At 47.3% G+C, this 16,744-nt stretch overlaps 1 protein-coding gene and 1 non-coding gene across 2 annotated transcripts; both read left to right on the forward strand.

Moving 5' to 3' along the window:
• The first annotated feature begins 2,900 nt into the window (after nucleotides 1–2,900).
• Nucleotides 2,901–15,928, forward strand: LOC128723386 (glutamate decarboxylase). Its single transcript, XM_053817119.1, has 6 exons — nucleotides 2,901–2,964; nucleotides 7,594–7,833; nucleotides 10,939–11,507; nucleotides 11,631–11,698; nucleotides 14,415–14,493; nucleotides 15,410–15,928. The coding sequence occupies exons 1-6, from the start codon at nucleotides 2,901–2,903 to the stop codon at nucleotides 15,926–15,928; spliced, it is 1,539 nt and encodes a 512-aa protein (XP_053673094.1).
• Trnaa-agc (transfer RNA alanine (anticodon AGC)) lies at nucleotides 7,264–7,336 on the forward strand. The gene has a single exon. It is a non-coding gene; the product is annotated as a tRNA-Ala (tRNA).
• Nucleotides 15,929–16,744: the final 816 nt, after the last annotated feature.

The raw sequence follows: 16,744 nt of genomic DNA on the forward strand, positions 1-16,744 counted from the left end.
TAGTTCATAAGACGCTCAAACGACGGTAGTGTGTTGAGACAAATCAAAAGTTTACTCGTTGCAGTCGCTAACTTAATTCACCCGTCGATAAAAAAAAACCTTCCCGTACGACCGATCGGTCACGTCGTTTGACACTGACCGTGCCACCTCAGGTGGAGCCGATTTTTGTACCAGTGTTCCGTATCGCGGATTACTACGGTTCCGTTGATTGGCTTATCAAAACCCGTCGCCGATAATGCGTCTGTCGGAGGCTTCGGTATCGATCTGACGAGTGGGATCAATTATCGCCCACCGATATGAGGCACCTACGCCGATTATCTACCCCGAAGCCCTGTCCTAGGCCGGAACTCGCGGCGCAACTTGAGAGCCAACCATATGGCATATGGAAGGTTACCGTCGATGGCCAGAGTACCGACGCACGGCATTTGAAAACGCCGCGTTGTTTGCTCCATGTGGCGTTGCGGAAGCTTTCTTATCACCCGGGCAGCCAGGGAGAAGCTTTCAGAGTACTTACCTAGCACAATATTTGTCGTATCAATAAATCTGGGCCGGGCAGGCGAAATCCCTTCGCGTTGGCCCTCGTAATGGTAGTAATTGCCGGCCACTCGAAAGGGCGTGTAGGCGATCTTGGGGGCTGTGTTATAACAAGTACAAAATATATTACCTAAAGCTTGTTTTGTTACAACATCTCAAGGGAGCACATTAGTTGCTTGAAACATTGTGTCACAAAGGCACTGGCTCGATTTCTGGTGTACTCTTAATACGCTAATTTGATGTTCAATTAGAGTAGAAACTTATTTTATCTGCACCCAACCAAACGTCTGTCGTTAGTGTTATAGTTATCGATTTTGCATTATCTACCCGCTGCGGTCGCGATATCGTTGTTATGAAACAAGCACCACTAGTGCACTTGCGTCATCGATATCATCGCGGGATGCATTTGCTTACTTTTTTATGGTTTTACAGCGTTGCGTTCGTCACTCGCGGGTGGGATTCGCAGCCTGGAGGTGCCGCTTATCGCTAGCGTCTGGTGGTGAATTAACTATTTTAAAAGCCACTCGCTGTCAGCTGGCGCACTAACTGCTGCTTGTGACAGTTTTTATGAGACACGTCCAAGCGGTGGGTTAATTTGACGCCGGATTAAGAGCTGGATAAAGCTGGATACGATGGGACGCAAAAGGACACGCTGTGCGTATTAAATTGTAATGTAAGTTTGTTGCGAGCTTTGGTAAAACTTTCGACAAATTTCTAATTACAAACAGGATTAAGTGAATTGTGTTACAACCCTTTTCAAACGGGGCGAATTCATGGCAATTTAAAACAGTAAAACTTTCCTGTAATGCTACTTTCTGCCCTGCGGCCTGTAGATTGCACTTTTAAGGAGCTTCAGCTCACTCACCCGTTTGTCGTCCTGACCAATAAGGTGTATCTCTCCTGCTCTCTCTCTCTGACGTCATTGAACAGTTAGAGTTTTTGGTCAACTCTGCGTAAATCCGGCCCCAATTCTCCATCACCAGAAGCCATTTTACATTCGGCAGATGTGGTCGAAAAAGCTAACCGCTCAAAAACGGTCCATTTGCGTACGCCCGAAATGTTGTCATCGTTTTTGTGGTGTCCTCTCTTTTTTTTATGTTGCTCCCACTCAACATTGAACTACTCGCCTAGCTGCCTTCCCAGGAAAAGGGGTTGGTTGCCGGAAGGGACCGTTTTGCATAAAATGTCCTTCACAAACCGGTGCCAAAAACACCTGCAGGCGTTTGATGCGAAGGCCCTTTGGCAGCGATTTGTAGCGGCTCCATTCGGAGCAAAGTGGACTTATTTATTATTTATTCCCGCCACTCGCATGTAACGCATTTCACTTTTTTATTCTCCTTTCGGTGCTCCCAAACGCCACCACAAGGATGGCGTGTTGGCGTGTTTGAGATCGGCCGGAATCCTTGGATTTCGATGCCAACCGAGGCCCGGGCCAGAAGCCATCCAGCAATCCCACGCAAATTCCCCCACAATCCAACCACCCATGGCTGCGTGGGTTGCCTCCAGGATGTACATAAAATATTCACTTTCCCCAGTCGCACGCACACAACGAAATAGCCGATCCTGTCCGCTGCGTCGGTGTAGCTCCGCCTTATCCATGATGGCGGCCGGTGTGCTCCAGCAAAGGACGATTCGCCCTCACGGAACGATGACGTAATCCTTGCCGCACACTCGCAACCAGGAGCGCTGTGTGGGAGTACGGTGTCGTTCGAGAATCGGACCAGCAGGACACGGGACCGGGCTCCAATCGTCGTCGTCGTCGTGATCGTTGTCGGGAGCAGCAGAATTGTTCTGCTCGACGTTGGCATCCCCAGGCAGGCGTCACAGCTCGTGAGAACGTCGGACAGTACGGTTTTGTTTCGAGATCAGTTCTGGTCCGTCCGGATACAGTGCAGGGAACGGTGCGTGCAGCCAGTGCAGAGGTATTTGTGCGTGCAGTCAGTGTCCGCGAACGGCAGGAATTGAGCCTCCCAGCAAAGTCCGTCTGCCCAGCCAGCGAGCCAGCCAGCTAGGGGTCAGCTAGGGGTTATTTCCATTTACCATCGCCCAAACGCATCCACGTCCGGCTTCCGTCGTTGGGATAGCGAATCGGTCAGTGCTTTGGAGAGCAGTTACGTAATCGCTGCAATTCGGAGAAGCTCCGGTCGGTTGTGCTACAAAAGCTATAAAGCATAGTATTTGCAAAGCGAAACATCGTTTCGTAACCTCAGTCAGAGCACTAGTTTCAGTCCAGGAAACGCTATCACAAGGTAAGGTACTTATACATGTGTTTCCTCTAGTTCGATTACTCTCATTAGCGTAAAATCCAAGCGTCTAGTAATGACCGTCTTGCGTTCTTGCCTCATTCACAGAAACTCGACAGAAAAATGACGTCGATAAACGTGGATAAGTACAAGCTGTCCGACCGTACGGCAAAGCTCACGGCGAAAGGTAAGTGTGCACGTGTTACATAACACATTATTGCGCAATGTTAATGGGTGGTGCTTAAAAGGGATGATTTTTCACCACCAACAAGCAGTGGCTAAGATGAAACTAAAAGCAGGAAAAACTGTGAAAATGTAGAAAAAATAGCTAAAAGTTATGCAGATAATTTGCAAAAAGTGTGCGAAATTAAGAAGCTAAAATATTTCGCATTGAGAACATCATTAAAACAGCCTGCTTAGATCAAAATGGCGTAGCCCTGCCAACGGGGAAGACCCGACTATCGTTGGAAACCTTCTTTATAGTCATCCTGCTATAATTGAGAATCGTTAGGAGGAAAAAAAGAAGCCTCTTGCGATGGTCTTGGCTCTGCCTCGAGGTAAAGATCACCCATTAATTTCATCGCCCCTGCAACATTCCGTTAAATGACCTTCATTAGGGCACCAAGCGGGTAACAAAGTACGCCATTTGTACACCATTCAGAACCTCGGGTGTGAGATGCCCCCGGGGAGGGACGATGGTACTTTTTTGGAGCCAAAAATTGTACGGAATGCTGCGCAGGATCATGCGCCATGCCAACCATCGCCGTAAGCTGGTTTGGAATTGGATTCGGAAATGGGCATGCCGATGTCAATACCGAAAATTCTCCAGCCCTTGCCTTGGGTGCACATAAAACACCGTTCCTGCCCATATACATAGCTCCATTTCGTCACTGTAAATAAGGTTCGATACAAAAACTAACGAAATTGGAGCAGCTTTTGGTCGATTTTTTTGGGACATTTTTTTTTTTGTAGAAAGTAGTGAATCAGGATATTCGATTCGCTGCTCCATTGACGTCATCGGATGGCTATGCTTAGGGAATGTTCTTATTTTTTCGGCCTCCTGCGATGTTGCATAACATGCCATCATGGCGTACGATGCGCATGAGCCCTTTGGGTCCGTCTCGGTTTTGTAAACACGACCACACGCATCAGAATTGTGCTTCAGAATGGTCAGAGCAGTTACGTCAGAACGTGACGAACGGTTAATGCTATTAAAAGGATATTCTTTGCATTTCGAACAAAACCTCAAATATTCTAACCATAGGCTGAAGCACAAATACTACTATCGAATGAAGAATAAAAAAGAAATATGAACAAGGCAGTTACAAAAATTGATTAGGCTATTTGAATTTATCATTTATCGTAAAATTGTTCTATAACTTAAAAAATGTTCTTTAATCTTTATGTAGGCATTTGCTCCTTTCTTTCTTCTGACTTTCTGTTCCTGCATATGAACGTTTCGCTAGCGCCAAACAATTACACTGTCACAAAGTTCTGACGCACCTCATGTGCCACAAGTGTTACTTCCGTCCCATCATGTACAGATTGCGCCTCAGCAATATGTTTGCGATGCATTAAAACGTGTACTGAGGGTGAGGAAAATCCTCCCTTTTTTTCCGTCAGCACAAGCACCGGAGGGTTATATCTCACAGTGGTACACCAAAAAAGGCAAAGCACGTGAGTCGTCGGTGAGGGATACAAGTTTGCGCCACAAAAAGACCCCTTTCAGGATCGGTTTGATTATTTTGCGCTAGGAGGGGATATATTTGGGATGAGTTTCAACATTTTGCAGCCAAAACCGGTCTTTTTTGTCACTGAAAGCGGGACCCCATTATACAGTCCGAGGCATTGTGGGCGAACGCAAAATGCGATGGAAAAGTTTTCCTCGATGAAAAAACCCAGCGAAGGAATTTGAAGAATGTTGTCGTTTATTAAATTCTCTTCGTTCTTCCGCCTATTCTCTCGCTTTTGGACGTCCCTAAACGTAAACGGAACAAACGTTCGACATTCCTCCGCAACTGGGCAGGGGCAAGAAAAATAGTTTTCCTTCCCTTGCGTTTCGCACCGAGCATTTCAGCTGCAGCAGGGAACTAAACGACGCCCTTCGGATAGCGGGTGGGTTTGGTTTTCCCGGACGCGAGGGTCGAACCGCGCCGTGTCACTTCCGATGGGACGCCAAATATTTGGCTACGATATAAAACCGATTATCTACACTTTAACGGATCGTTAGTTGCAGACATAATTGAAATCACTCGTGCGCGACAACCAAGAGGCGGTCGGGTTTGCTTTTTTCCCGGCCCGGGAATGCCGAATGCGCACCGACCTGTCAGGAAAATGCAGGCCACGCATTATGCTATTGTGCCAAAAACCAAGAGGACGCTGCTACCAAGAAACGGCAGCGGTTCGGAACGATCTCGATTGCTTCCGGTTGTGACAGCTTCTTGGGAAAAGTGGACCACATCTTTCATGTTTGCTTCGTGCGACCGCTCATCTGAAGGACGTGCTATCAAGCCGATGTTCGTAGAAACAGCACGAAAGATGAAGTACAACGATAAGGCATCTTTTTTGATGAATAAAAATATGTTTCTTTATCTAGTATCTGGAGAACAAACGAGAAGGAATGGAATGCAAGGCCACCCGAGGCAGAATGAGAGTCTCTAAATCCTTCCTTTTTTTTCTTCAAAAACCAATTTTAGAGTACAAAAGAAACGAAAAGTTTGTGGTTGCTGAGGCGAAAGGCATCGATGGAAAGGTGAAAATAAATTTATCATATCGAACATAATCCCCCAAGTTATGATAACGGCGAGCCGAATGTGATCCTTTTGTTCGACGAGCACGGGAAAATGTTACCAAAAAAGGACGCTTTTCCGCAGGACAATGGAGAGCGCGCGGTGGAATTCGTGGCCGTTCCTTACCACGGGTCATGGCAAGGTTATCGTTCATTCGTTCTCGTTCTCGTGATCCTTCGTTCTCTGGTGCCAATCGTGAAACAACGCTTTTCGCAGTCACCCGGCAGTGCCTGCCTGGGGGAGAAAATCAATTTCCTATTCATTCGCCATCGGATTAGGCCCATGATGGATAGATAGATTGGCCTCCCAACCCAACCGTGCAGCTGATCGCACCGACGCGGAGTCTATAAAAACCGTTTTTCACCATTTTCCCGGGTGGGCCTTTCGGAAGCCGAGGGACATCACCTGTCAATACGGTTCATTTTTTATCTAATCCTCCGCCGGCGTGAACGTAACCCGGGTGGGCGGTGATGGGTCCCTAGGGGTGATCCTTCGTTGTGGCCGTGGTCGAGTACAGCTTAAAGAGGATGATGGGTTTACGATAGCCCTTTGGCATTGCTTCACTTCTCCACCCAGCAACTCGATGTGTCCAAATCCTTTCCAGCCATGCTTAACCCGAAGGGAAGCGGCGGCAGCTACACATATACCTCTAGCAAAACCTTAATTAAAACGATGCCAACGCTAATTGCTCAAATGAAACACATTCTTCCATCCGTTTGGGGCCCCGTGCTGGCTCGCTGAATTCCCAGCGCGTTGTTTAGCATTGATAGACGAAAATGGGGAAATAAATAGCTTCAACATGTCACGAGGGGTGACCGAGCGCTTGTCTGCCGAGGGGAACGGAATGTAGGATCTTTAATATCAAAATCCCTTCGAAGGGTGAATTGTTGCACTGCCGATGTCGTTCACTCGCTCAGCGTCTCGCAGCGTGATGTCGAGGGCACGAAAAAGACAATCCACTCAGACGAACACCACCGAGAGGGTGCTTGTCGAAACACAAGGGGTTGCGATTCCGCGCGCCGTTTGCAAGGACTACGTTCAGGACTCACACATCTTGAGGGTAAGACGGGATTGGTGGTGCTTTTATTGCGCAAATAATTGCTAATTGGGGATTTTTTGAAAATAGTTTTTTAAAGCCACTCAAAGAAAATTGTTTTTCTTATTTACGATCATTGCGTTGGGATTTATGCACGGATTATGGGACAGTATTACTTGAGAGAAATATGGAATGTCATTTTTTGAATGCAATCTTGACACACTACGCCATCTAGTAGGCCGCGTGGCACGGTACAAGCGCAGAAAAAGCTGTATCGACAGAATTTAGCTCGCACAAACTTTATGCTTGTCGTACGGGCACGCCCCACCATCGAAAAGGTGGTATTTTGAGGCAGAAAACAGTGTCGCTATTTATATCTCTCGCGCCACCGCCCCGAAAGGTGGTGGACACCGTGCCTTTCACTGGCGTAGCATGGCTCGCGACAATCGCGCGAACTGTTGACTAGGCGATTGCGGGGCCTCGATCGCTGCAAGTATGCTGCCGTAAACAAAGGTGGAAGGGATACCGCCGCTGGGCGCGATAGGCGGTGGCTAATCGGATCAGGTAATTGTAACCAGTTCACGTCGGACAGGCCACGGCGTTCGAAAAAGTTTGCCAAACGCAGCAATTTCACGAGACGGTGATAGGGAATATACAACCAGGGGATGTAGCTCAGATGGTAGAGCGCTCGCTTAGCATGTGAGAGGTACCGGGATCGATACCCGGCATCTCCAAGAAAGGATCTTTTTTAAATTTCCATAGGATGTGCGAGAAACAGGTGATATAATACATGGAATATATAGAAACAATAGCTATAATATACTCGAAACAATAACAAAATTGTGTAAGGAAAGACGATAAGCGCGCACAACAATATGTGTTTATACAATAACAAAATGACGTTAACTGAAGATTTTTACATGCATTTTTATTTTCCATAATATCCATTGATAATTTTCCAACCACATTTCATTTCTTGCATCCTTTTTAGACATTATTCCGGTCGTTCAGTCATCGGATTCAGCTGAGACGCGCGAATTTCTTAACAAAATCGCCGAGCTGTTGGTCGACTATGTCAACATCCAGAATGACCGGAAGGAGAAGATCCTCGATTTCCACCACCCGGAGGACATGAAAAAGCTGCTCTCGCTGGACATCCCTGAAGAGGCTGTCACCCTGCAACAGCTGGTGAAGGACTGCGCCATGACGCTGAAGTATCAAGTGAAGACAGGTACGTGTAAGGGAAGCGAAAAGGGCACCATTAAATCTGAACTGGCTTTGGGAAATTGCTCAGCAAAACGGAACAGCGAAGTAAAAAAAAAACGACGCCGTCCTGTTGGTTTTCCGAAAATGGGCATACCGTGCCAAAAGTGGCACCGTGATGCGGGTTTCGGGTCCGGCTTGAAATGGGAAAATAACCGGAAACAGACGTATATCCGGATCAACATCAAACCGAGCTGTTTTTCCCGAGCGCGAAGGGGCTCGGGAAATCTGGGAGTCTGGCAACAAATGCGTCCTAAATTGGGATGTTGTGCGATTTATTTAGACACGAGCGAGCGTCCGATGCCTAATGCATTATGAAGGGGAGCAACCCACTGGGAAATGGTGGAACAGCTTGGGCCGTCTTACAAGTGTCGTAACGCACGTTGATTGAATACAGGCCGTGATGTTGGGACGCTAAAACCGAAGGAATAAGCCTTCTTTTGAGAGGAAAAATCATTTATCAAACCGATACCTTCCGGCCGTTGGGAAGGTGTTCAGAACGATGCTACAATTTAGCTATGCCTACAGCAAACTTTCTCATTAGTACGGCCATTTAGAAGCAATTAACTTCACCTAGGGCCACGATCGTTAGGATGTGCTCGTCGCTCTTCAGTGGAGTCCTTTTTCTCTTCTTGTCGCGATTTTTAGGACGTTTTCTTTGCCTCTCCTGATGGAACGCATCCACCGGATATTACCTACCTTATCTCGCTGGTGCTGGTAGCACTTTTTTCATATCTCGTCACTCCTTCGGGAGCTTCCTGTCATAACCGCTCGCTTACGGTGAGATAAGATCCTTTCACTATCGAATGAAAGGGCGCACGCGAATGTTTGCGGATGAAATTCGACACCCTCGCCCTCGAGTGGGCATAAATCTTACCACAAGAGTCATAATCGGGTTGATTTCTTTTTGCCACCTCCAGTGGGATGGGAAATGAAAACAGCCCCAATCACCCTAGAGCTACGGGGTTGAAGATTGCTAAAAGATTTCGCCACTGTCGTTACCGTGGCAACCATCCTGGTGGCGTTTTTCGTTCAGAGATAGAGCATGACCACTATTTTAACCCACGGATGGAAGAGTTTTAGCATATTTTTTTTCGTCTATTTTCCTCGGCCGAAAATAAACGTTGCCTTCTCTTTAGAAGGGAAATTCCATGATTTCTCATTCTCTGGGCCACTGCCACCGTTCGTCACCGTCAAAAGGCACTTTTCACAGCACTGGCACGTGACCGAGATTAGATCAATAAACAGCAATAAATAGCGGGGAAAACGCCGGCCAACATTTCCTGCCGTCGACCGGACGGCTAGAAACAAGGGGACAAGGACCCTTCGCACCGCGCACGTGGTAGCGCAAGTCAGGCGGCAGGTTAGCGCAAGCGATGCGTATGACGAGAATGTCAGCCACAGTAGGCGCTGCTGGCCTGGCAAGTGAAATATGTTAATGTACGATGAATGAGGATTTAATTTTGGGTGGATGTAGTTTTTTTAAAGCAACCCCATAGCATCCTTCCGTCGTGTGAGAGGACGATGATGGACGAGTGTGAGGCGTAGAGCCGCTGCCTAGAGGCGCTTGGTAGCAGATTGAATGTATTTTATTACCACCTAATTCTATTATGCTTGAGCCGCAGGCAGAGCAGAGGTGGGATTAGAAGCGCCACTAAGGACAAAGGAAATTCCTTGCGCCGGGGACGGCTTTTGAAAATTTGAAAGGCTCCTCAGCTGGAGGGCTATGGAAATCAATTGCCGTGTTTATTGTGGCGGTGTGATTGATTGCGGTTTTTTGTTATCACCTCAAAAGCACTCCAAAGCATTAATTAATGTCGAGTGAAACGTGTTGGGTATGTATTAGAGAAGTTGAAGTTGAGAATGATAGCACTCGTGGGTATTATGCAAATACTAGCTTGTAAATTCTTCATCAAGAATATGGTACATATGGAGTTTCTGGTTGCATAAGCGAATGGGTTTCTGGAATTCTGATATCGTATGCTTGTCCATCCAAAACCACAGCAAACATGGCTCAATTTTGTAAGGCTCATGCTCAATCGATACGTACAATTGAATTACAAGTCCCTCGCAGCAGGACGCTGGGAACCACAATCGGCCACAATGTTGCGCCCTTTCCGGTACCGGAAGTGTCGGAATGGCACCCTCTTTTTGGCTAACGCAGCGGAAGAAGACAGAGACGGCAAATTGAAAGAGAGACCGATCAATTGCCCGCCTTGATTCGCCTGTGCCCATTCGATTCGGCTCAATAGAATAGTAATCAGGACCGCAGGATCCCTCCGGACGTTGCATTCGCAAATCGTATCTCGGTAATTGAATCGAACGCTGCTCGGTGTCGTGCCGCGGTCGGAATCGTGATCCAAGGATGTCCTTGCGTTGTAATCCAACAACCACCGATTCTCCTGCACCTCTCTTCGTTAGCCACCGACACGCGAAGTGGCCACTTTTTCCCCCATCGGGAAAACATCGACGTGATTGTTGACATTCTTCCGGAGGCACTGCCTATTGTTATCTGCACACCTAATGCAACCTCCAGATTAGCCCTTTTTGGTTTGAACGCAAGACCCTAACGTCAGGCGCGTAGTGAGAATTTAATCCTTTTCGCAAACAAATAAACAGACGCCTTCCCTTCTTTTTCGCCACCGAGAGGCTCTTCTCTCGGTTGCAGCATCTGCTTTCCGTCCGATAGTGGTTGAGTGAGATTTACATAAGCCTTCCCTGACGAGCGGTGGCGAATCGCTCCGTCAGCCCTTACATCCAGCGTTCCATCAGGCCTTCGATTGGGAGCTCATTTCGTCCACTGGCGGGTTGGATTATTACGCAACATTTAGCACGAAAAGTGATTGTTTCGAGACACGATGCATTTGCCCTAGAACATGAAGGCTACGGGCAGATCCGAACCACATATCCCAGGCAAGCGACTCTACTCCCATAATTAATGATGCAGATTAAAGCCTTAAAGCCCGGGATTTCTCTGGCGGTGGTGATGGATTGTGATACCGGGACGGGATCGAATTGGAATGGCTCTATTAAAGCCTCATGCTAACCCCGCTTTTTTTCTTCGGCTTTTCAGGACATCCCCACTTCTTCAATCAGCTGTCGTGCGGTCTGGACGTGGTTTCGATGGCCGGCGAGTGGCTCACGGCGACTGCCAACACCAACATGTTCACGTACGAAATCGCGCCCGTTTTCATCCTGATGGAGAACGTCGTGCTGTCGAAGATGCGCAAGATCATCGGTTGGGACGGTGGTGACTCGATCCTGGCGCCCGGTGGTTCCATCTCGAACCTGTACGCCTTCCTGGCCGCCCGGCACAAGATGTTCCCGAACTACAAGGAACACGGAGCGCGTGCCTTACCGGGCGAACTGGTTATGTTCACGTCGGACCAATGCCACTACTCGGTGAAGTCCTGCGCCGCCGTCTGTGGGCTTGGCACGGACAACTGCGTGATGGTGCCGTCTGACGAGCATGGGCGTCTCATCCCGACCGAGCTCGAGCGGTTGATCCTGGAGCGAAAGGCTCGTGGACAGATTCCGTTCTTCGTGAATGCGACCGCCGGTACGACCGTGCTGGGAGCGTTCGATCCGATCAATACCATCGCGGACATCTGCCAGAAGTACAACTGCTGGTTCCACGTTGATGTGAGTGTTGATGAAACAAAACGCAGCTCTATGTTTAGCTTTTTAGGAGATATTTTTTAATGCATTGAGTTATGGTATTACAATGATTTTACATGCGTGTTTTTTCTGCGAATTTTCCGACAGGCTGCTTGGGGTGGTGGACTTCTGCTGTCGACGAAATACCGCCATCCTCGCTTCACCGGCATCGAAAGGTATGTAGACAAAGGGCATATCCGTTTCCACCCGCGAATCCTAGCCATCCATTTGACCCTTCGTGGGGGGTTGTAGAAATCGATTCCACCGGTGTCGAGGCCGACCGACCAGCATAACAGCGTCCCCGTCAAGAGCTGCAATTACGAAAACAACGCGCTTTAATCTGCATCCTTGCGCACAATGAACGCCCGGCTGGAGTTAAACAATCGACGGGAAGGGCGCTTTTCCGGGCAAAGAGACGAAGAAATCGCAATCCGGAACCTCGTCTCAGCTGCCTCAGCCTTGTGGCCCGTTCGAAGGTTATTGTGACGGAGAGGAGACTTTAATCACTCACTCGACTGTCAAAATGCCGTCGGTGGCCTTTTTTCTTTCTTTCGACGACCCGCTTCGTGAGACGCACCATGTGCGTCCAGGAACATTGTCTGTCAAACATAGCGCCGGGTCGAACAGGTTCAGCATCCGGCATTGGGACATGAATCCGCATTCAAAGCAGATTCGACTGCCGTCGCTTGAGAGCAATTTTTCCATGCCCATGCCCCGGGATGCCGGAATAATCACACGCGGGCGGTTATTTTACCCTTGGGTTGGTTTCTTTGTGATATTTTTTCTTTAAAGAATTCTTTCGACATTGAAAACACGCACAAAACTAACACAAGCCGGCAGGGACACGCTCGCCGAGGTAGCGAGATTAAAATTCCGAACCGTGAAAAGTCAGGAAGTTGGTGCGTCCTCGTGATGGGTGCGCCTGGTCACAACTGGCAACATCCGGTGGAAGTGCCTCAGCCGTCCTTGCCGTTTCCCTGGAATGCTTATTGATTTCCGTTCATCCGTTCAGGGGGTGAAACGGAACGGTGGCTGCTGTAACTAATTGTTACGAAATTAAATTCCTGCAATCGTACAGCCGTGCTGGGGTTTAGGGTGTGTAACAGCTTGCAAAACATGTGCATCTGATGGCGATGTACTTTTTACTTTGCTGTAGTTTCGAGCCAAACTAGCTGTAGAGAGAATATTAGAGACTTTTGAAAATGAAATTACTGTCGTTTCACAGCAAAGGCGTACAATCTCTGATTTGTTCTAAGTGGATATTTTAAAATACAACCACAAGGAACATGAGCAGACAATAATTCCTAAAAGCATGCCTTCCACTTTTCGCAATTAATCACATTTAAAAAAAATCCTCCAAAGTCAATCAACACTTTTAACTAAATCTGTCCAATCATTAACATTACCGCAAACGCAGAGTGGCAATGTCACCACCGACGGTGCTGATCGTTGGTTTGGAACACGCGCCAGCACACCATCATTAGCCTAAAAGCTTTTCGAGATTGGCACAAAAACCCCTCGGATTCAAACTGCAGCCTCACAGCGGGTTTGTGCGGTGAAAGCGATGGTAGAAAGTTGAAACTGAGAATGAATCGTAATTTTATGATAATCCATCTGGTTGGTGCACCACAGCGACCGGCACTTTGTGGGAGCGGTTTCCCGATTTTGAGGGCTCAAGCAATTGAGAAACAATTAGCAAATAGTGCGTTTTGTGGCAGAAAAAAGCGTTTAAATTGACGGTTTTTTTTCTCACCAAAAATACGCGTGGGATTTACTTTATTTCATTTCATCATAATGGATGATCATCCGGTAAAGCTGGATTTTAATTAATAGAAGCGCAACGGTACGGCTTCAAATGGTTCAATGCTAAAGAATTTCATTTGGCAGCCTCTCGGTAGCATGGTAGGGAAAGCAGGAAAAATTATGGTCATACCATTCGCGTGCCATAATAGTGCATATATCTCTTGCAAAGAAATGAATGTTTGCATTACATTTTTGAGTAAGAAAAAAAAATGCTCCCTAGAAACTAATTTTACAGCCTTTCTGCTTCCATGGGCATTATCTGAATAGCTCAGCAGGATTATGCACTGCCAACAGAACCCGTCAGTTATAAGGGGAATCTGTGCCGAGCATTTAGGTAGAATGTGGCTCCAGCCAACCGTGTGAGACGTGTCCGACTAGTTTAATACCTGTCAGGACATTCGGTGCACCTGTGCTTCCGTTTCGATGGCGGTCAGATGAGTTGTGAGAATGCACTCAGATGTGACCGGTTGGGACGAGGATTACGGACAGATTAAAGTTTAATTACTCAGCCCATGGGAAGCATATTTTATCATGTGCCTACAGCGAGCCTTCGGAGGCCATAGAATAGACAGAGTAACTGAAAACGTCACAGTTTTTGGGATTCATGTTTAGTTTGATTCATTTGAATTAAATTAGAGAAGGTAATCAAAACATTTCCTTATATTATGGCCCTTTCGAGGCGTCAAACAATTCAATTGATTTAGGCTTATGCCACCGCAAGAAAAATAAAAGATTAGAGCGACTTCCACGCTGTGCAAACACCGATAAGGAACCGATTCTGAAACCGCATTGGCATGCAAATTCGGAGCCATTCTCTTCAACTGCGGCCATCAGCAGCCAGCTCATAAAAAAGTGGCCTGCGTTGTGTACATAAAATTAATTCTTAAACACTCCTCTGGGTGTTGCGTGCGGTGGTTTAGGATGCTGGGGTGAATTTGTCACCACCCGATGTGCCTTGTAGGCCGGTGTAGGGGAAGCCCAGTACGGCACCCCTTTATTTTCTCCTCGGCCTCGGAAAGGGCACTGAGCCCGTCCACCCCTGTGTCGAAGTGTACACGTACATTTACTTCTTTTTTTCCGTACTTCCAGATGCGACTCGATCACATGGAACCCTCATAAGCTGATGGGCGCTTTGCTGCAGTGTTCGACGATTCACTTCAAGGAGGATGTAAGTAGAGGGCCGTTACATTGGCAGTGATTGAAATATTTTCTTACAAGCGTTGGTGTATCCTCGAGCGAGGTTGTTGGGAGTGTTTTTGGCAGGATGATGCGCTCGTAAATCAGGCGCGTTTAATTTGGCGCAATACGTTACCCATCGTTATGACGCGCGCAATGTGGCATAAATGTGCTGCGCTTATGAGTATCAGCGCGCACACACACAACAGAAAACTACAGGAACAACAGTTTTCTATCGTTTTTACTTTGTGCTGGACTAAGGTTTTTTGTTTCCCAATTGTTTTCTTGATATAGCAAATTCCATGCTAGGAGAACCAGACGCTTCTTCCGTTGGAACGATTGAATGGTGAAAGTTTAGTCGCGTAATCCTTAAATCCTTGGCCTCCTCCGCGGTCCTACCGACCCTTGGTACAGCGCCATCGATGAACACATTTGCGTTCGGTGTTCGCAAATTGATGAACCATGTTCCGGTTGCTCGGAGGATAAAGTTTGTCCGCTGGAAGTTATTTGCTTTGCGATTGATTACCACCCTGCGGAACATTGCGGAGCAAGCGCCCGGTGGTTCTGATGCCAGATGTGTCGGTTTCCACGCCGCATGTTGCTTTGATGAAGGAAGTTTTAAATTTAGAACAAAACAGCCTACTGTGGCATCAAGAGAAGAGAAGAAAAGTAAATGATAGACGATGGTAACAAATGGTAAAAATTGAAAGAAAAAGAATCCATGAGCTATTCGTTGCACGCGTAAAACGTGCCACCGATGGCAGAATTTATTTGTGCCAACGATTGATTACATAACATAGAGGTACTTGCAGTTTTTATGATGGATGATAAGCGAACAGAGAAGTTTATTGCACAAGCACGTTGAATGAGTGAGGGCTTAAGCACGCTTCAACGCCGTTTTCTTGCAGGGCCTCCTGATCAGTTGCAACCAGATGTCGGCCGAGTACTTGTTCATGACGGACAAGCTGTACGACATTAGCTACGATACCGGTGACAAGGTAATCCAATGCGGGCGGCATAACGACGTCTTCAAGCTGTGGCTTCAGTGGCGCTCTAAGGGCACGGAGGGTTTCAGCAAGCACATGGACCATCTGATGGAGCTGGCCGAGTACGAGGTGAAGCGCATCCGGCAGCAGTCGGATAAGTTCCATCTGATCATGGAGCCGGAGTGCGTCAACGTGTCGTTCTGGTACATTCCGAAACGTCTGCGAGGTGTCCCACACGATGCCAAAAAGGAGCAAGAGCTGGGCAAGATCTGCCCGATCATCAAGTCGCGCATGATGCAGTCTGGCACGCTTATGGTGGGCTACCAACCGGACGATCGTCGTCCGAACTTCTTCCGCTCGATCATCTCATCAGTCGCCGTCACGGAGGCGGACGTCGATTTCATGCTGAACGAAATCGACCGCCTCGGACAGGATCTGTAAGCAGTCACAACCAATCAACCCCCCACGTCGGTGGGAAAATGTTTCCACTCGAAAAGTACGCGAGTAAATTGTTCACGCAGGCTACGATGTCCTGTAGCAAGGCTCCGTTTGCACGGAACCGATCACGATCCTGTGACGGTTTGGCCAACGGTGGCCGACATTTTAAATCGAAATCAACCAATGAGTATCAGTTGTGAAGACATATCAATATCTTCAACTAAATGTTGTGTTTTGGCAGCCAAATCTAACGGAACCCATACAAAACCAATATGCTTTATTTACGCAAACGTCTGTGAAATTTTTGGTGCAATGTTTCGCGACATTGCGCATTGTTTTAGTCTATATCTGTTAAGCCACAGTATCTTACAAAGAGTTTCGGTTGTAGTTAATCATGTCAAAGACATATCACTTTCGTTAGTGTCGCGTGGATGCATCGCGATTCCACGTGGATGCATTTATCTTTCCCGCGGTGGTCAGCACCCAGACGTTGAGTTTAGTGTTTGTTGTTTGCAGTCTCTAGCCCGGAATAGTCCCGGGAGGGGTCTTGAGTTTAGTTTCGGCAAATTATAAGAAACAAAAACACAAACTATTTACTATACCTTGACTGTTGAATCCCTGCCATGATGCAACGGGAGAAAAAAAAATATATATACAAGCAAAGAAACGCACACACAAAAAAAACGATACAAACGCTAGAGAGATATATATACAATTATATATACAACCACAGTATATACACGAATTACCACTCACGCAATACCATCCGGAGGGACATCCTTCCCTAGTCATCTGCCCTTTTGCCCTTTGGAGCCCGTG

Source organism: Anopheles nili, chromosome 3 (assembly GCF_943737925.1).
Source record: "Anopheles nili chromosome 3, idAnoNiliSN_F5_01, whole genome shotgun sequence".
Taxonomy (NCBI): Eukaryota; Metazoa; Arthropoda; class Insecta; order Diptera; family Culicidae; genus Anopheles; species Anopheles nili.